Source organism: Ixodes scapularis, unplaced genomic scaffold, assembly GCF_016920785.2.
Source record: "Ixodes scapularis isolate PalLabHiFi unplaced genomic scaffold, ASM1692078v2 PGA_scaffold12__126_contigs__length_90152505, whole genome shotgun sequence".
NCBI lineage: Eukaryota > Metazoa > Arthropoda > Arachnida > Ixodida > Ixodidae > Ixodes > Ixodes scapularis.
The window spans coordinates 87,915,794-87,936,270 of record NW_024609838.1 but is presented as its reverse complement, the minus strand read 5'-3'; the positions used below and the strand labels follow the sequence as shown (position 1 = coordinate 87,936,270).

General features: G+C 45.7%; 1 protein-coding gene across 1 annotated transcript in view; it reads right to left on the bottom strand.

Moving 5' to 3' along the window:
* LOC8034788 (gamma-aminobutyric acid type B receptor subunit 2) overlaps nt 1-20,477 on the bottom strand; it is a 329,601-nt gene that overhangs the window by 81,299 nt on the left and 227,825 nt on the right. Inside the window, exons 11-12 of the mRNA XM_042289254.1 lie at nt 17,405-17,512; nt 11,304-11,426 (exon numbers count right to left, since the gene is read on the bottom strand). Coding sequence (XP_042145188.1) covers nt 11,304-11,426; nt 17,405-17,512 — 231 coding nt within the window. The remainder of the gene's footprint in view (nt 1-11,303; nt 11,427-17,404; nt 17,513-20,477) is intronic.

Sequence of the window (20,477 nt, the reverse complement as noted above, 5' to 3'; positions counted from 1 at the left end):
GGCGACCGTTGTTAACACGTGAGAGGGAAATCCAGCATCTGCGAGGCGTTCAGTTTGCCTGTCAAAGCTATGTTTAATTTTATGATAACAAGACCTACGCAGCGCATGTGTATAGCAAGTCCTTGCAATCGCCCGCTTGACAGTTTTTGAGTGAGCGGACTCGAATGGCAACAATGGCTTTCCAGCACGGGGTTCATAGCTCCAACAAAGATGACCTGGACATATAGTTAAATTCAAATCCAAAAACCGGATGCATCTTGCCTCAGGCACTTCATGAGTCAGAACAAGTGGCGAAAGGCAATGACTTTTTGAAAGATAACTCTTTGTCTTTATTAGCCTCAGATAAAGAAGGGGGGTTCCTTGTCCTTCCAGTTGACCTTTATAAATCCAAGGCACTTGTGGCTATTTCGTCTGTGTTCCTGCCTAAGGACAGCGTTACCCTAACTAAACAAAAATCTGAGGCGAAAAAACTTTGTAAGAGGCTGAACCTCGAACAGATGGTTAAGAAAATTGACGCTGGGAAACAGCTTAGTTTGGAGCTTTTCTTCGCAGCAAAGACGCACAAGGTAGATTGCCCTTTGCGTGTCATTGTTTCGGAGGCCGGTACTTGGCAGAAGTCGGTTGCCTTGTTCCTGCAAAAGAGTTTGAAGCTGTTTGAGATTCACGATCCTTTTCTCGTGAAGAGTTCCGATAATGTCATTTCTTTTCTTAAAGACAACCAGCGCACTAGCTTTATGGCCTGTTCATTCGATATTAAAGATTTGTATTACTCCTTGCCACATAATGGACTCCTTACCTGCATTCGTGACTGCATCGATGTGTTTGGTGTAGTTGCCTTTCAAAATGCTGCGGGAATTTCAGTTGAAGGCTTCATGGAACTCCTTGATATGTATCTGAGGTCGACCTTTGCGACTTGGGAGGGTAACATCTATTTGCAACGGCAAGGGGTATGTATTGGTTCTTGCATTGCCCCCGTACTTAGCGACTTGTTGTTAGCGAGCCTTGACCGCATCATCTTTGAACGGCTTGGGGGAACCAAAGTTGCAAAGGTCTTCCGGTATGTAGATGATTTTCTGATTTTGTTTCGTGCCGATGCCGTATCCTTTCTTTCGTCAATAGGGAGTTTTAGAATAGCGCACGCTAAAGCTTTGCGTACGCAAAGAATAGCGTCGTCGCCACTGCGCATGCTCCGAACGCAAACCAGGTTTTGCGCTTTGCGTGCGCAATTTTAGCGTGCGCTATTTCTCGGAAATAGCGTGCGTACGCAAAGAATCTTTGCGCTTCTCCAAGGAGGATTCGTGATGAGAAGTTGGCTAAAGCCAAGACGAGCACAGTTAAAAAAATGGCGGCTTCCAGGATTATGTCGGCGGCTGCGTTGGCGGCGTCGTGAGTGCGACGTCGGCGAAATCCTCGCGACTGCGATTTTCAATGCGGGACGACATTGTGCGTTGTTTGGCAACGACCCCCGGCAACTTGATGCTTGCGACGCGCGAACATTTCTTGGCGAAGGTACGATGTGCGAAGGTCAGTACGCGAGACCTTTCTTGCCGAGGCGACGGAAGCGGACACGACTTGTCAACCGCTCGGGTCGCATTCTCATGTTTAAAGAATTCTAAAATAGTGCTCTGAACTTAAAAACTTGTTTTTTTTTTCTAAAGTTACAGCATTTCGTGTATGAAATAAAAATTGTGACTGTATCTTGGTGGGGTTGCAAGCGCGAGCTGCTTGGGCTTTTGCGTCGCAGCGGAGAAACGCTATTCTAAAACTCTCTTGCGTCGCGTGTGCTAATACAAGCGCTAAATGTAGCGCTAGCGTGCGCTAAAATTGCGTACGTTATTCTAAAACTCCCTAATGACTGACGTTTTAGGCATTTTTAGTCATTGCCTTTCGCCACTTGTTCTGACTCATGAAGTGCCTGAGGCAGGATGCATCCGGTTTTTGGATTTGAATTTAACTATATGTCCAGGTCATCTTTGTTGGAGCTATGAACCCCGTGCTGGAAAGCCATTGTTGCCATTCGAGTCCGCTCACTCAAAAACTGTCAAGCGGGCGATTGCAAGGACTTGCTATACACATGCGCTGCGTAGGTCTTGTTATCATAAAATTAAACATAGCTTTGACAGGCAAACTGAACGCCTCGCAGATGCTGGGTTTCCCTCTCACGTGTTAACAACGGTCGCCGAGTCTTTGCTGAAAGATATCAAGAGCAGCCCTATGAGAAGTGAAGAAGAGGCCAACAGCAGAAAGGGAAGGGAAAGAAGAAAGTTTGTGGTTATTCCCCACGTACACGGCCTGTCCCACAACCTAAAACGCATTGCTGGCAGGTGTGACGTCGACGTTTTATTCTCTGCCCCGGACAAGCTGTCCAGGTTGTGCAGAGCTGTTAACCCTTCTTCGAGGGCGGCCACGGCTTGCAGTACGAGGCATCGAGATCGCTTCGTCCCGTGTTCGGAGGGGGTTGTTTATTCTCTCCCTCTGACGTGTGGCAGGCGCTACGTTGGCCAGACGGGCCGCTGTCTCAACGACAGGTTGAGAGAGCACGCTTACAGTGTCTCCACAACCGTGTCTGGTCACCTGGGCATTCATTGCCGCGACTGTGGTTGCCTTCCCGACTTCCAACGGTGTGAGGTTGTTAAGCGTCATAGGGACCAGCTTACTCGGGAAATTCTAGAGGCTGTTGAGATAGCGAGGTTGGGTGCAGCACGTGGAAGCAGTCCTTCTGTGGCCCTATCAGGCAAAGAGATGAATTTTCTGGTTCCGTGACTTGCTCGATTTTTAGCACATACTCTGTACGGCTGTGTCATGGCGCATTTCATTATTATTTTTTCAATGTTTTTTCAATGTTTTTTATCATTATTTTCTTTTTATTGGTGATACATCACATGGGCTGAATTTTTTCTGTTCTTTTGTTCGTGACACCGCAAATATATATTGCGAGTTTGCTTTCAATAAACTGAGTTGTAAGTCAGCGCTACGTCCGTGTCACTTCTTTGTCTGGTCCTCGTCTTTCCGCGCTGTTTTTAATTTCCGAAGTTGTTTATTCATTCCCCCTTTCCTGTGGAAGACAATACGTTGGACAAACTGGGCGATGTTTGAATGACTGCCTTCGAGAACACTCCAACAACATTGTAAACGCTAACTCTGGCCACTTGGGGATACACTGTCGGGATTGCGGGTGTGTCGCGCACTTCAACAACAGCACCGTGTTGGGCAAAAGTGTTAACCAATTAAGAAGGGAAATCATCGAAGCCGACAATATCATACGACTAGAGGACAAATGTGTTAGTACGCCGTCGATAACATTATCACAAAAAGAGATTAATTATTTAGCCGCGAATTAGCCGAAGCGTTAGACAGGAATTTTACTCTTATGTCGTCTTTTTCTATTTGCAAATCATCAAAAATCTGAAGAAGTAGAAGCCAAAGTAAAAGACGAAATACAAAGTTGTTAGTGAGCGCTGTGTGAAAGGAGTGTTCTTTGGGTGTGTGAATGCTCGAATGACAGTTTTTCGAGTGCGCTAAACGTCGACAAACATGTTCAGATTCCCTTGTCAAAGAGCACATCGCTCGCCTGGAAAGCCGCCGCCGAGAACAGAGCTAGCGATGTAAAGAATGCCGGCGGGCCAACGCCACGGACGACGATCGTGCCACGGATGCGAAGCGCAAGCGCGAGGCCCGGCGACGACTGCACTCCACGCCGGCTGAACAGTTCCCCGGGTGCGACGGCGAGGTCCCGGAGGGAGTTCGTGGAGAACCCGTTTGGCGTCACGTGCGCCCTGTGCGACCGTCTCTGGTTCGCCGGAGACGTATCCACGATCGGCGGCGTGTCAGACGAGAAGAAGCGGGAATCGGGCGCGTGCGCGTTGCGGCAGTGTATCGAGTACAGCTCCGCTGGTCTTCCTTCTTCACGAGAGTGGAAAGGCTGAACGTTTTTATTTGACACGTGTAGTGCTCGACACTGAAAGCGCGAAGAAGCGATCGCTGTATTTTAACAATTTCTCTCAGATTCAAACGACTGATACCGAAACTACTAGCACGGCAGAAAGAAGCCGCGTGGGGGATGAACCTAAGCGGTAAAATTTTCTGTCCGACACTGCCATTTCAAATTAAAATAAAAAAAAATAATTGGCCATGCTATACTTGCGTTAACAGTACCACGCAGTGTAGGTGATGAACGTCAATAATTCAGACATTTACAACCGGATTGCAAACGTGAATACAACGTAGTTACTAAAACATCGTTTATGCTTCAGTGTTACGAGGGACTGCTTATGAATACTAGAGTATAAAATAAAAACTGTACGAGAACGGCAGGCGCGAGCGTAATGTACAGTATTTCCATCATCCACTGGATGTTGTATGAACCGCCATTGATTGCTTCGTCATCTTTAACACTTATTAAAGTTGCTGAAGCACATGTGCTCAATCTGTCGCGACCACTTCATTGCCTGTAACTATCCAACATACTTGATTACTCTGAGAAAGCCTGATCGCCCGACGCCTTAAACACGCGCCACTGTCCACGACGGTCGTCATAAACTAGAGTGGCAAGTCAATGGAAACTTTCGGAACGCAACGCTCCATCCAAACAGCGCAACTATCAAAACTATACCTGTTCCGAATGAGAAAAGAAAGCCCGGTTTTCAGAACCGCAGAAATAAACTACCAATAGCAGGATGCTGAACTTGAAGAAAATGCGACGCTAGCGGAGGTGAGATAATACGTATGTTTGAGAACCTTATGTTACCTGGATTTAAACCAGATTTGTGCCCGTTACCCGAAAAATGTGGTGGATTACAATTACAAATTGCCGAGCTTCAAATGTAATGTATTACCGCTACAAATTAGTTCCGCTGAAAAGTAACGGATAACTTTACTCGTTACGTTACAAATTACTTTCACATTACTTTTTCCACACACTTATCCAGAAAACAGAAGAAAACAATTTTGATATTTTTCAAAAAACGTTCCGCAACATTACTTTTCATGTCTCATACGCCCGTATTATGGTAGTCCTCGTAAAAATAAAACGTTATATTTGAGAGAAAGAGTGTAGGTTCACTCCGTTCACCTGTAAGCTGACGAGGCAGCGATGGGTGCAACCCCACCTGCCGTCCCGCTAGCTTACGGTGACCGGAAGTGATCCCTGGAATTCTGCAAAGCTGTGCGTGCTCCGTAGGGGCGTCTACCTCCGCTAGGATATTTGGAGATAAGGTACCGATGTACACGAGCTCTTTTATGAAACGGGCCTTTCAAGCGCAAGCGCAGCGTCTCAGAGCTGCGGTCTCGTGCCTGTAGCTTTGACGCGCTGTCAGCTTACGCATGAACGGAGTATCCACCTTTTCGACAACGGCGCTGCCAACTAGAATGTCGTCACTTCTAGTATGCGTTAAAATACTTTTTGATTTCTTCAAGCCACTGGAAAGTGTTGAAGAAAAATGCGTGATTGTCACACCGTCTTGTTTTGCCTCACCTGCATTTTCTCACATATTCCTGGTTAAAATCTTTCATTATTTGTTCGTCCCGCATACCCGATACGGAAGCCACGTGACTGGGAACGACAGGAAAGAGAAAACGCCTTTCACTGGCGGCCATAGCTGTGTGCGAGACTTCCCAGCGCGTACTGACAGCCAACTTCCAGAGTTCTTTCGCCACGTGCACTCCGCACCATCAAGATTGCCGGTCTTAGCAGCCTAGTAATGTGAGCTCGTTCTGAGCATGCGCTCAAATATCGTCCTCAAATATGGCGCCCAGTGAATACCGCCTATAGTTGCACGCATTACTGAAATATGCATGGACACGAACGCTCGTTTTTGAGCTTTGGTCGAGCGGGTGGTCGCAGGCTCATATAACACCAGTTTCTGTGTTATGTTCGTATTAAAATTAAAAAAAAAGAAACGTGTAATTAAAGTAGTCAATTACCAATATTTTGTAAAATAACTACATTAAAAATTACTGCCTGAAGAAAGTAACGTAGCGATTACAAAATTACTTGAAAAAGTAACGGATTAGAAGTAGTCCGCTACTTGTAACGAATTATTTCCCAAGTTTGATAAAAATATAGACGAGAAGAAACTAAGTTTCTCTATAACGGGATGCCCACCTAAGCCGACGTCAACCTAAGAAATAGTATTGTTGACTTCTGTAGAATTTATTCAATTAAGATAACCTGTTGCCCATAGATTGAAACGACATCGTCTTTCTTGCTGACAAATTTGTTTTCGCCTAAATAAATGATATAAACACCCACAGACCCGTCTCAGGTCGTGTCTGGAGCGCTCGCTCACCTCCGAGGCGTGGCAGATTTTCTTTCACCCAGTGTCAGTTAAGACGCTGTTTCTAGCAAGCCGGCCGGTAACGTCATGTTCTCAAAATGTTCGCATTTTTTTTTTCACCGTAGCTAGCGTCACATTATTACAAAGCTACTGCTTTGTGCGATCGCAGTTCATTTATTCAGACCTAAAAACCGGGATTCATTTCCGTGCCGGCCCATTATTATTTTTGCTGGACTTGTCTAATCATCGGTATCAAGGAACGCCCGCCGATACTGTTTATTATTAGCTGCCCGTGTGCGTACCATTGTTATCAATGCCGTTTCTCTTCTACATACAAATCCTGGACGCTGTCTGGTTTTTCACGGGCTGCCAATAAATATAGTTCCCAGCCCGTCATATCTCAGATGCGGTACGTCGTAGCTGTTTTCCATTTAATAAGTCTGGCTTGATTTTTATATTAAAGCAAAGCACGCTGGTGATGCAAGAAAAAAAAAAAAAAAAGAAGCCGATTTGGGAGAGCTTTACTTTCTCTTATGTAGACACACACGGAGACTCCATTACGCTCCACTGTAGTGGCGCAACTAAAAAGAAGAAAAAAGACAAGACGTAAACAAACACGTATCGAACTAACGTTACAAAAATACTAGAGGTACGTCAAAAAAGAATTAGAAACGACCTTTTAAAAAATCAGGATACAGCAAGTCAACGGCAAAGTACAACTAAAAAAAAAAAAAGGAAGAAGAAAAACTATATTTGAAGATGCAGTTAAAGATAATATTCCCGTTTTTTCAAGCTCATTTCGGAGCACCTCAAAAAGCCTATTTCTTTCTTATTGTTTTATATGTTTTCGTTATAGTTTTTGTTTTATATCACCCTTTTACCGCACGGTCGTGTCTTTCTTTTTTCTTATTTTATTTTTTTGCTTAAGGCGGAGCGCGTTTAATCTAAATCGATCGTAGTGGCGCGCGTGTACTTGTTATTCTCGTTTGGATGTCATTACTTTTCCCTTTTCCCCTCGGCCGCCATTTTTATTACCCTCCCCTAGACTACCTCTTTTCGGACGGCGGCGTCGGCGATTTTCCGCATTTCCTTCGGCAATCGTTGCCGCAGCTTTACTGTCAGCAAATCAAAGCAGTGATCAATTTTCTCGGGTCGATTGGAAACCCGGTACAGGGCTGCGAGCACACAACCTGCACTAGCGTCGGGTCTCCCGTGTGGCCACGATGCCTCGTGGCTCTTGATCGTTGTTGGTGGAGTTTGTTTCCGACGCCGGTGGTCGGCATTTTATACTCTCGTTGCTGGCCGTTGCAGGGTTTTGCTCCGCCGCTAGTGACATCAAGCGTCTACCGTGGTTGGTGTGGCGCCGTTCGAGACGGAATGGTCTCATTCTTCAGCGTCTCCGACTGATGCGTTTCTCCCGTCCAAATAAGTGGCCCCTCAATTTCCGCCTCGTGACGTCATCGAAGTGCCACGCTGTCGCCGACCGCGATCCTGGCGGCGTGCCAACAGCGGAGGTGGACGTAGCAGATGCCTGTTCTGCTGCAGGTCGCTCTCCGGTTTGACAGACCACGAAAGCTCCGGCAGCCGGGGTTGGGACGCCATGAAGACAGCGACACCCGTGCTTCTTGTCGGAACTTCTACGACCAACTACCAGGATCGCAACGTCCGGCAACATATCACTCGGGTTTTTCGGACGTCGAATGTGGCCATTTGGGGGCCACTTTCGATCCATGGGCGGAAAAAGACGCTAAACACACGGTCGGCGCTTAGGTAAAAGGACCTCGGTGATTCACGCGCTGACCTTTGGTTGGCGCTCCAGATTTTCGTACGCCAGAGTTTCGTACGTGTAAATTACTGAGGTGTGTGTACTTCAAGGGACAGTGAAGACGATTTGGAAGTTCACTTTAAGCATTGAAAATGATGTCATGTGTATTTCAGGTGATGTTGACGAAGTTTTAGCCCTAAGTTGGGCTTGAGCGTCGCACAAAAAATAATTTAACATATCCACGAATAATCACGCCGCAACCGATGACCGCGACACTCGAGAGTGCGAAAAAAGTCAGCTTTTTTCAGGTCAGGTGAAAAGTCAGGTGATTTGTCGAAGTGAACGGAGTTCGCTAGTCTTTGTCTTCGAGCGTGAGTTGTTAAAATCTTACTTCTTTTTTTAATTCGAGATCAATTCAAGAACGACAGAAACTATATATTTTGTTCAGAAAGGTTTACTACGATAGAAATGAAATAATATCTCAATCTGCCTACGCATGAGCTCAAATAGTCGATCGTCTTTCAATAGCAAATATTGGGCGTGGATTGACTTGTGGTTTCGTAAATATCGTAAATATTGTGCGTTGGATTGAGTGTGTCAAGAACACACAATTTGTGTTTTCTCAAGGGAGAAAACAAAAACGGCGCAGCATCGTGTTTTCTTTGTTTTCTCTCGCGATTTTTGCTTCAGTGCATGCAAGAAGCTGCATTAACTGTTCCGGGCTGACGCGCTGCACTTTCCGCTACTCCTCCGGGTCCATGTACAAAAGCTTCTGTCAGACAACGCCTAGCTCGTCGCGATCTTTCTTGCACATTCATCCAGCCTTTCATCGAACGAGTCCTTTCGGCGCCCGTGGTGTACTGAAGAGTTGTGAGCCAGAGTGCGGGAACAAGGACATCGGCAAACGCCCGGCGCGAGCACAAAACTCCGTCGCTTTTACACCGAGCCTCCATACTTGCGTCATGTCTCGGGTTACTAAATATAACGGCGTCCGGGTTAGGCATAATGTAGTGTTCTTTCTGAGTAGACCTATTTTGCTAAATTACTCAAGCATCAAGAAGAACGCAAGGATTGGTCTTCCACGCGCCGGACGTGCTGGCTTCAGCAGTAGTAACGTTTCTAACGCAAATGCCCAAAAAACAAATTGCATCTTGCAGGCGCTCTCGTCAACGCTTTATTTTGGTTAATTGGAATCTTTTATACGGGAAGGCGCACTCGTGTGGCGCGTGGAACATCATTCCCTGCATTTTCCTTGATGCTTGGGTATTATAGCAGTAGGTCTAGTGGCACGTAACAGCGACACGCAACTATTATTTTTCTTCGTAATGCGATAACGCCGCTCGCAACCCGATCGGCAAAAAGACACGATGTTAAGAGAAAAAGGTCCGTACACTCAGTTGCGTTTGAATGCGTTTGACTACGTTGCACCGACAAATGGCCGCCGGCCAGTGAGCGGGTCGTCCGTGCTTTGTGTGATGCGTGGCAGCAATTCAAGGAGAAACTTGGCAAACGGCGTACGACGCCTTAATGTCCTAGTTACTAGCAGATGGAACCCGCTATAATGATTTCAAACCTCAAAACGCGGTTACAACTCACTGCGCCAGGCGCGCTCGTGACCACTAAGTTTGACTGAAATCGACGGCTCATTGTTGACGTCACGCCCTTTCCGGAAGAAGTCGTGTTGCGGGAAAGCAGAACATCAATTTCGGTTTGGACGATATATTTTACACAAAAAAGTAAGATTTGAAGAATTGCATAAAACGACTGAGCATATTGCTAGATCCCTGCGGAGTCGGAAAACACCAATAGTCGTCTTCGCAGTCCCTTTAAAGCCGCAGTCAAACTACTCATACATCATACGAAAGACTTTCGTTGCAGACATGATGACATCTGCGCACACGCCTCAAGCATGATCAAGGCTCATACTATGCTTCGAACTTGTTTGCAGGCAGTTTATCTAACACCAATGTGACCGTCATACAATGAAGAAACTCAGACAGTGAGTGCAAACAGTCTTTTGTATGGTGAAGCAGTATTGTGACCACGGCTCATGCCGTGAAACTCGTAAACCAGGGAATCGGACACCCCCCCCCCCCTTCAAAAAAAAAAAAAAAAGAAAGAACGCTTTATTCAAATTGCTTTACTCTACAAGCGTTTTCCGATTCTCGTCCGGGAAGGCGCAAGAGGGGTACCGGAAATGCGAAAGGAGAGTGAACGAAACGTTCAAGTAGTCTAATCGGGTAATCTACTCAGGTATTTTTTTACGGAAAGGAAATTACAATTGTAAAGGAATACTATTAGTTCGCGCGCTTACCCACTCAGGATCTTCAAACGGTCTACACTGATCTTCCCCGAACAGCGAGAACTCTACGGGGTTCCCAGGCTCCAAATGACGTCACACGAGCCGGCGTGAAATGTTGCCGGGTGTCGCGACCCTGGCGGTTGTTCGTACAAGTTCCGGCAAGAAGTACGGGCGAATGTGAACATCGTCGTCGTCGCGGCGTCCCAGCTCCCCTGCTGCTCAAATTTCCGCGGGTTTCCGCGGACTATCGAGCTAGAAAACGCCGTGCAGCAAAAGAGGCGCCTGTCGTATCCACCTCCGGTGCTGCACCATCTCTACGACCACGTCAAGTGACAGTATGACAATCCTACGACGTCATCGGGCGGAAACCGAGGGTCCAGATCTGAGAACAGGGTAAACACACCACACCCTATAAAAAGCCCGTGCGTCTACTTTCCCGCGCAACACTCGGAAAGCCAGTCAGCGAGCTCGGTGAGTGTCGCCACCGAAACATATCTTTAGACCAAAAAACGCAGTCTGAGTTGTGACATTAAGCAATACAAAAACGTCACGCTTGCATTGCTTAATGTCACAACTCAGAGTGCGTTTTTTTGGTCTAAACATATGTTTCGACACCGTAAATCGCTGAGTTGCCTCCGGAAGTTGCGGTGATTGGCACTCCGAGTGTTGTGCGGGAAAGTAGACGCACGAGCTTTTTTTAGAGTGCAGTCGGAGACGCGTTCCATGTATCAGAGTACCACTGCGGAGATTTTGAGCCATCTCGCGATCCAAGGCTCTAAGACTAACACTCTCGGTACCAACGCCAACCCGTTGAGGTGGCGCTGCGGTCGGCTCGGCGCCTGGGAGTCGCATCATGTCACGCAAGTCTGGTTTCTGTGCCCGCGCGTCGCCGGTTGCGGGCTTGCGCGGCTTGCTTAGGAAACAGCGCGTTGGCGTACACAGCCTCGAAAAGTGTGCTCACCACTGGCTGTCCCTGCCTGGCTTCCCGGTAGAAAGGGTCCACGATCTGCCAGGTGGTCAGGATGATGACGTCCAGCATGAGGAACACTCCGACCACCATGAACAGCTTGTAGTCTTTGATGACCTGAGAGCAATGGGGGTGGGTGGAAGGAACGGCCCACCATATCTAGATCCGTTATTCTGGTCGTCGAAGCTTTAATTCTCGTGCTGTGTACACCCGATGTCACTATTGACCAACACCAGAAAGCATCCAACCTCTACTATACCATAGGAACACTCGTGGATTATGGGTTCAGACGGGAGCCGACAGGTGGTGCGTTTTGATAGAAGGCGGGCTTTTCCCCGAGTGTTTGTATTTTTATTTAACTCTCTAGAGTTATGTTATCGTACAAGGTCACAAGCCGATACCTGTAGGTATGTGATGCCTTGCAAGAATCGCTAATATATATATGTATATATTGGCAGCGCGCGCGTGGCCTAACGATTATCGCGCTTGCTTTCCACGCTGGAAGCCAGGGTTCGATTTCTGGCCGCGGAGGCACATTTTTTGTTGACCCTGTAAAGTAATGTTCTGTCAAATTCGAGAACCATGTTGCTTGTTCGAGGTCGGAATGTTCTACACGCCGAATCTTCTACGCCGATTATTCCAGAAGCCCACACGTGTACATAAGGGGCTCCGCGTGGCGATCTGCAGTCAGTCTCGCCCCTGCGCTCGATCCTGCGGTTTCGCCGACATCGACGCCCGCGACGCTCTGCTGTTTTTTTTTTGTGCCCTTTTATTTTTGGCACAAGTTCGCCACATTAAACGTTTATTTCTTTCTGTTTATTTATTGTTTATTTGGTCACCACCCGTGACAATATATATACACTCATGCATATAGACGGAGCGGAAAAAGGAATATAGGCGGAGGAGGGTGTGCGACCGCAATCGACAGGTTAGTCTACAACCGAAGGACAGCGGGTGACGTCAAAATCGTTCAGGTGTGTGTAGCGTCTTCTACAAATAAGAAAACCAGCACGAATGGTGTGTTGATTGATCTTGTTTGCAAAAAAAAAAATGAAAAAGAAGGAAGGCTAGTTTTATGGCTTGATTGTCGTGCACTCGATCTTCAACCTTTCACTTTCTTCGGTACACTTCTACTACTACTACTGCAGGACGAAACCCATCTTGCTTAAAACACACGGCGTCTTTTAGTTCACTTTATTCATTTTTTTTGTTTAAAAATACCGTAAATACTATTACGAGGCATTTTAACACATACACAAAGAAAAGACATACATGCATCTTACGTATAACATCATAGTATATGCTTATGTGTAGAACTAATTAGACAGGGAAAGTAAAACATGATAAATATAACACTAATTACATAAAAAATGAGGATAATGAAGTTGGCTTAACCAAGACACCCTATACTATTAATCGTGATGTAAGAGAGTACCTAGCTGATTTAGGAATGAAGTGATGGTGGTGCTATTAGTAATAGCATGATCGAGTTGGGTCCATTCTCTGATGGCTAATGAAAAAAAATGTCTTGAACTTTGCATGATTATGAGATTGACGGCGCACGACTGAAGAAAGTTGGCAGTTACAAATATTTGGGAGCGATTTTATCGAGTGATCTAGATTGGAAAACGCACGTGGAGTATGTGAAGAAGCGTGCAACAAAGGCATTGTGGTACCCGAGAAGCACGCTTAGCAAATCTCCTCCTTTTGTGAAAATTCTTTCGTATAAATGAATAAGTAGACCTGTCTTAGAATACGCGTCGGTAGTGGGGAGCCCATGAATACGCGTCTGTAGTGGGGAGCTCTCTGGTCAAAGAACTCGAAGATATCCAATCACTAGCGGTGCGTGTAAGTTTTTCAGATTTCAGACGGACCACGTCTGTCAAGCTTCTTAAAACAAGAGCCAATATTAATCCTCTGGCAAACAAAAGAGCGTGCCACCGGGTCAAATTGTTTCTTCAGATTTAAAAAAAAAAGAAAAAAAAGAGCATTATACAAATTGAAAGTTTGAAATATTTAAAACCAAGAGGCTTCCTTTCTGAACGTTTGCGTCACTCAAAGACCGCAGCTTCCATTAATGCCCGAATAAATAGTTACAATCTTTGTGCACACAATTGATCTATGGAACAGTCTTCCCGTTTATGCTGTTGACATTGATTCATTCTCTTCTTTTGAGAAGCTGTCGAGATCATTTTTCATTGCTAAGAATGTTTTTGATTACTGTTTAAATATGAAGTTCAATGAACACAGATCTGTGATTATTTTATCTCTATCTTACTGTGTCAAATGTAAAAAAGGGGGTGGCGTAAGGTTTCGTGCATTGATTGTATAGGAAGATAATGTTGTAGTTTTGTATATTTTGTTTGTATGCTCTTCAGATGACAGTGTGCCAATTGACAATGTATCACCCATTCCTGCCTTGGTTCTAAACTGGGCTGTCAGTATTGATTAATTAAAAGGTCATTCTATTTCGCCCACGCTGTATATACATGCCTATCGAGAATAAACAGGCCAGAAAATATTTGCAAAACGTCTATCAGATAATTTGTGAGTGCATTTAGTTATGAATCTAAAGGTGATCGGCCCGTTTTATGCTAAATATTCATTCAGTAATGAGATATATGTCTTCCAATCATCAATAAATATGCTTGTATCAAGCTCACATAACCGCTTGAGAAAGATGCGGCAGGTCGATATGTGAATATAAGCCAGGCTGCGGGTCGCTTTGCGGAAACGTGCTTTTTTTTTGTTTCTGGAACACCGTGTCGCAGGGTATGAAAAAAGGATATGGTTCTTACATGATAGATCTAAAGGCAAGTACACGAAATGTGCAGAAAAAGGGGCAATAAATGGTTCTTTAAAAGAATCGGATACAGTATGCCTTACTGCAAAAACAAATACATAGAGATGCAATGATATTCCTAATTACACATCAATAGGGGGAAGGACAAACAAATATTTTAATAATCCTAATATAAATAACATTTGAGAATCAGCTTGCATGAACTCGACACTTAGCAAAATTCTGCATCGGGATGCTAATGTTATATAGACTACTTCCATAAAGCCCTGCATGCAACACGGTTAGCGTTGTACTCTGGGAACTAGTTGGCCAGGGAGGAGGGTGGCATGGTTTCGGTTTCGATCGACACGTCGACAAGAGATGGTTTTCTGGTCTCGAGAGCATCATTTGTGGTCTCTAAACTAACCTAAATGGCCAGGCCTCGAAGCTTTAGCACAAGCCTGAGACGTATAGCTTGTCTTAACAGATGCTTGTTGTATTTTTGTACTTGAGCCTTCCAGTTAGCGTTCCAATCGAGGTATGTGGGCGAGCCAGTGCTGGGAATCCCGACGCTGCGAAGCTCGGGGATCTTGCTTGTGTACGAATCAACAAGCTGTAGCAACCAATAAGTATGGATACATCGAGCTCGCGCCTTTACATTAGTGTTGTTGATCAGGAAGTTTGTTTGTTTCGTGCGTCCATAGACGAAATATTACTTTTTGCAGTTACTGTATTTCTTAATATGCCTGAGTATGCGAGGTAAAACTCGGAGGCGCCATTGAAAAGCTCAATTTTGACACACTTCTTATCTCTTATCTGTACTGACCCGCAGCACTGCACGAAGTGAAGTCCCCACCCGCTTGCATTCCATTAAACCGCGTATGCACATAAAGTTATCCTGCCAATCATATAGGCAAATTCGCACATACAAACCGTTTTGAAAAAGCAAATTCGAGCACTTGTGTGAAGAATATCGCACCGTTCCCCGGAAGTGCGCCGGACGGGCATGAACCCCCATGCGCACCGCATAGGGGTTCATGCCCGTCCGGCGCGCGGTGCTACATTCTTCACACAAGTGCTCGAACGAATTCAAAGCGCGTTTGACGGTGGCTAACGGCCATAATATTTGTTTTCTGTTTGTTTTTTTCCTGCCTGAGTATGCCGAGATAATTTCAGACTCACCGTTCAGGCGCAGATCTTGGGCGTCAGTAAAAGCTCGTCCAAAAAGGTTTAGCGAGGAGTAGGGGACGCTTGTTAGGGCCTCCGTCGTAGCCAGCCGATCTCAGCGTTTGCGAGAAGTTAATCTTCTACCAGCATAAAATTCGAGTGGGAGATATATGATGACACGAGGAAGACATCATAGTAACTTTTGTGCAGTAGTGAGGTCGAATTTATTGCGTTTCCTTAAAAGTTCATGCGTAAACGCTGGGCTCAACTTTGATACCCTGTAAGGATGCGGCTTTCTTTTCGCCCAATGAAGTAACAAGAAACGGACGTTTGGCAAACATAATACGTATAAGGCTCCAGATGAACAAATTTCAGTTCTAGTTCAGTGGTACTAGACGGGATTATTGAAATGGAGCTCAAACATGCACTCGTAGGGTGAGGTGACTAAGCCACGTCTTACTACGTTCGCATACGCACGCACAATATCCGGTGTTTCGGGAGCCAAGGAAAGTGCCCCGGTCTTAGTTTTGTATCGCTCGAGAATGAGTGCATTGTACGTTCGTGAAAAGTCAGATAATCGAAAACGCAAGCAGCGCGTTCGGTCGCGGCGTGATAGCATGAGGTGAAGCTGCTCAGTCGAAACCGAAACTGAGTGGCCAACTAGTTCCCAGAGTGCACTGCGTGGTATTTCGCCGCGATGGGGCGCGTCGGTTTTGGAAGTAGTCCATTCGGTGTTACGTGCACTTTTTTTTTTTGGCCCTCACTTTACAACTCTGTGCTTTGTCAGTGATGCGCTCTATCGTTTTATTAGGCTCCCGCATATCATCGCGAGACTGCTAAATGTACTGCACTCCTTTATTACTTGGACATCCAGTTTTGCTAGTTTTGAGAACATCGCATTTCACCAGAAAATTGAACTGTTTAACACGGTTTGAGCGTGTCGTTATCTCGATAAATGCTGGAGGTCATTCGGATATGTTATTGCCGAGAAAATGAAATACAGTGGTGTAAAATGCACGCTGCTGAAGGTTCGCGCTCAGTGCAACCCATGCATCTGAGACATAAATTAGTTTTGCTTTGTGCAGATTCGTGAGAAACTGCACGAGCGTCTGGCACCACAAAAACACGCTGTCTGCCAAGTGTGTTTTTGAAAACAAAGAAGTTTCCGGGGCCAGGCTTTCCGGTCTGTGCCGAAGATGCGGAAGAGAAGACACTTTACAACACAGTATCTTTTTACAACACCCCGCTCCCTCCCCCCCCCCCCCCCCCCCCCCCCCCACACACACACACACACACTTCTTTTAATTTTTTTGCTACTCCTCCGGAGAATACTTTTTATTCCTGAAAAACCACCTCATCTATTCGGGGGTGTTAGTTCGATATTTGAATTTCCCGTGTTAACAGTAGTCCTATATTGCTTTTATTTTGCGCCCGAAAACTGTGAAGCTTAAACAAAAAACCGAGGTGGTAAAAGCATGAGGAAGAACTCGAAAACGGCATTCCTGTGAGACTTAGAACGGCTGCCAACGTGTTCATAGCCCTTATAATGGTCTTGAAGATCGAAACTGCGGCGCAATCTAGTGAAAAGATACGCAAATAGTTGACGAGAAAAGAGAAGTTTTTCGCGGAAATACGCGGCGACCGACAGCGGAAGAACGGCGAAAAATAGGGATATGTTTAGCGAGACTTGTTGGGTTCATGATACTGAGTGAACTTGCATGCGCAAACGTAGAAGACGAACACGAAGAATTGGACAAGGACAAGCTCTTGTCCTTGTCCACTCCTTCGTGTTCATCTTCTTTGTTTGCGCTTACAAGTTTACTCAATAACATTGATATGTGTTCTTCTCTTACCAATAATAATTTACGATAGGTAACCGTTCTACTTGAGGTTATCGCATACGCCGATAATATTGAAATTTTAGAGTATCCACAGAGGTTACGCAAGGAGACCATCTTGGGACTTTTGCCTGTTGTTGCCCAATGTGAACAAAGCTATAACTTGCAAGGTTACCTTGCGATTTTGTTTTTATTTCAGTTCTGTTCTTTTATTTGATCTTGTTAAGTGTTAATATCTTAAAAATTAATGTTTGAGGAAATCTTTGATATTTCTCGTCAATAACGGGTTAACAGAGGAACCGTCTCACCTTTTTGTTGAGCTTGATGTTTGTGAAGATTGCGTGAACGCGCCACGTTTTGCTGAACATGGCGCCGAACGCGAGCGTGAAGCCAGACATCAGGACCCAGGCTCTCGCCTGCGGAAAGGAAGGGCACCGTCAGAGAGGAATTTCCAGAGTTCTTCTACCGACCGACATCCAAAGAAACGCGGAGTCACGGCGACATAACATGTGATTGATTCATCGATGGAAGTACAAAAAATGTTTTACGAACATATGAAATCATAGTTTGTGTCTTCATGATCACGTAGGACGTTGGTATTCTAACTGTGAATCAAACTTTAATGTGAGTAGCGTCGCTTTGCCTCATACTAATATCGATACTCAAGTTTTATGCACGACACAGGGCAGCTACACCATCGGCACACTATTAGCAGTGGTTAACGTCTAATGCTAAGTATCGCAGCCTAGATTGACGGGCTACATCACCAACGTACCGAAGTAGAAAAGAAGAGGTAATTTGTTTTCTGGTGACTGTCGTGCTCAGCTGTACTGAACAGTGGGCATTCGCAAGCGGCAGGAATGCAGACTCGTCAAACCCTCTTGTATTTCCTCGTGCAGGTGCTATCATCGTGCGTATCTTGCTCGCTGCTGCCGTCCAATGGCACGTCGTCAGCTCCGCAGAGTCATCCGACCCTCCTTGGCTCGTCACCGCAACATTGCTGCCCGGCTTCGTCGTTTCAAGACATCGATTTTCATCGGTGCTCTTTCCCGGCTACTTTGGCTTCATCGTCAGTGACATCAACACTCCTGCACCCTATAAAGCACGGACCGTCTTCCTGGGACTTCAGTGGACATTCGCAAGCGGCAGGAATGCAGACTCGTCAAACCCTCTTGTATTTCCTCGTGCAGGTGCTATCATCGTGCGTATATTGCTCGCTGCTGCCGTCCAATGGCACGTCGTCAGCTCCGCAGAGTCATCCGACCCTCCTTGGCTCGTCACCGCAACATTGCTGCCCGGCTTCGTCGTTTCAAGACATCGATTTTCATCGGTGCTCTTTCCCGGCTACTTTGGCTTCATCGTCAGTGACATCAACACTCCTGCACCCTATAAAGCACGGACCGTCTTCCTGGGACTTCAGTGGGCATTCGCAAGCGGCAGGAATGCAGACTCGTCAAACCCTCTTGTATTTCCTCGTGCAGGTGCTATCATCGTGCGTATCTTGCTCGCTGCTGCCGTCCAATGGCACGTCGTCAGCTCCGCAGAGTCATCCGACCCTCCTTGGCTCGTCACCGCAACATTGCTGCCCGGCTTCGTCGTTTCAAGACATCGATTTTCATCGGTGCTCTTTCCCGGCTACTTTGGCTTCATCGTCAGTGACATCAACACTCCTGCACCCTATAAAGCACGGACCGTCTTCCTGGGACTTCAGTGGGCATTCGCAAGCGGCAGGAATGCAGACTCGTCAAACCCTCTTGTATTTCCTCGTGCAGGTTAGTCCCATCCCTTCGTTGCATTGTAAGCGCACAAACAATGTTAACCTGCTGCTTTTGCCATGCCCACATGTTCTTCTTGTTACTATTTGTGATTGCCTTTATGTTGTGAAACTGTTGCTTTTGGGGGGTGATATCGAACAGAATCCAGGCCCACCTAAGGAGGACCCCAGCAAAAGCTCTAACGATTTAGTGTCGATGCTGAGGGCACTACATTGCAAAATGGACAAAAACCACGCTGAGGTCTTGTCTCAAATAAATGAAGTGAAAGAAATTCAGCTGAATCTTGAGAGACAAATGACCAGCATAAACGATCGGCTTACTGTCGTAGAAGAAAAAATTGCTGCCTCGGACAACTCCGCGGACCTTTATGTGGCTAGTGCGGTGTCTGACGCCGTTCGGAACGAAACTGTCGCTCTAAGTCGTCGTTTAGATGACTATGAAGACAGATCTCGGCGTGAAAACTTAATTTTCCACGGCTTTCCTGACAAACAATCAGAATCGTGGGCTGAGTCAGAAAAACAAATAATTGAAGTGGTTTCGTCTGCTTTGAACTTGCAACTATCTGATCAAGCGATCTCTCGCGCTCATAGGTTGGGCAAGTTCTTTCCCAATAAATGCCGTCCGGTAATTGCAAAGTTTTCAAATTCAAAGGAAAGGGATTCTATTCTGGCAGCCAGGGCAAAGTTGAAGTCGTTTGGTTTTAGTGTTGGTGAGGACTTCTGCATTTCCACTCGAACCTCGCGCAAGAAACTGCTCGAATATGGGAAAGCTAGTAATCAGCAGCTTTCAATTCGCTACAATAAGTTGTACATTAACAGAAAATGCTTCATCTATTGTCCCTCATCAGACAGTGTCTGTGAGTTATACGCCAACAAGGAATCACCTGCTCACGCAAGTCAAAATTCGAGCAATGTCGTAGACAATGAAGTACCATTATCGTAACTATCACGTAACACCGTAATTCCCGTTAGTAAAATTCCTTTTCTTTTTTCAAATATCCGCAGTGTCGTTAACAAACGAGAGGAACTGTCAGCATTAATCGACACGTGTAGCGCCGATGTAATAATACTAACTGAAACGTGGTTGTCTGCCAAAATTGATAACAAAGAAGTTTTTGAGTGTGAGAAGACCTTTAATATTTATCGGTCTGATCGCGTCAATAGATTGGGAGGAGGTGTATTAATAGCCGTCGCAGAAAATCTGCACTCTTATCATATCTCTCATTCATCATGCTTGGAAATGGTATGCGTGTGTGTACGCATTAATCACCGTGACATGATCTTTTGTGCCTGTTATCGGCCACCAAACGCTTCCTTGACTTTCTGTGCACAACTTCATGACGTTTTAAACAGCCTTGTTGTCAGATTTCCGCACTCGCCAGTTTTTTTATTAGGTGATTTTAACTTTCCGAAAATATTATGGTCTGGTATGTGCCCTGTTCCGTCTGACCTTTCCGGTGAAACATCTGAGTTCATAAATTTGTGCACAGATTTTAATTTCTCTCAGTTAATAACTCAACCTACCAGGGTCACCGCGTCAAGTTCGAACATATTGGATCTCGTTCTCACAACTACTCCTGACCTCGTTCATTCTCTAAGTTTTTTAC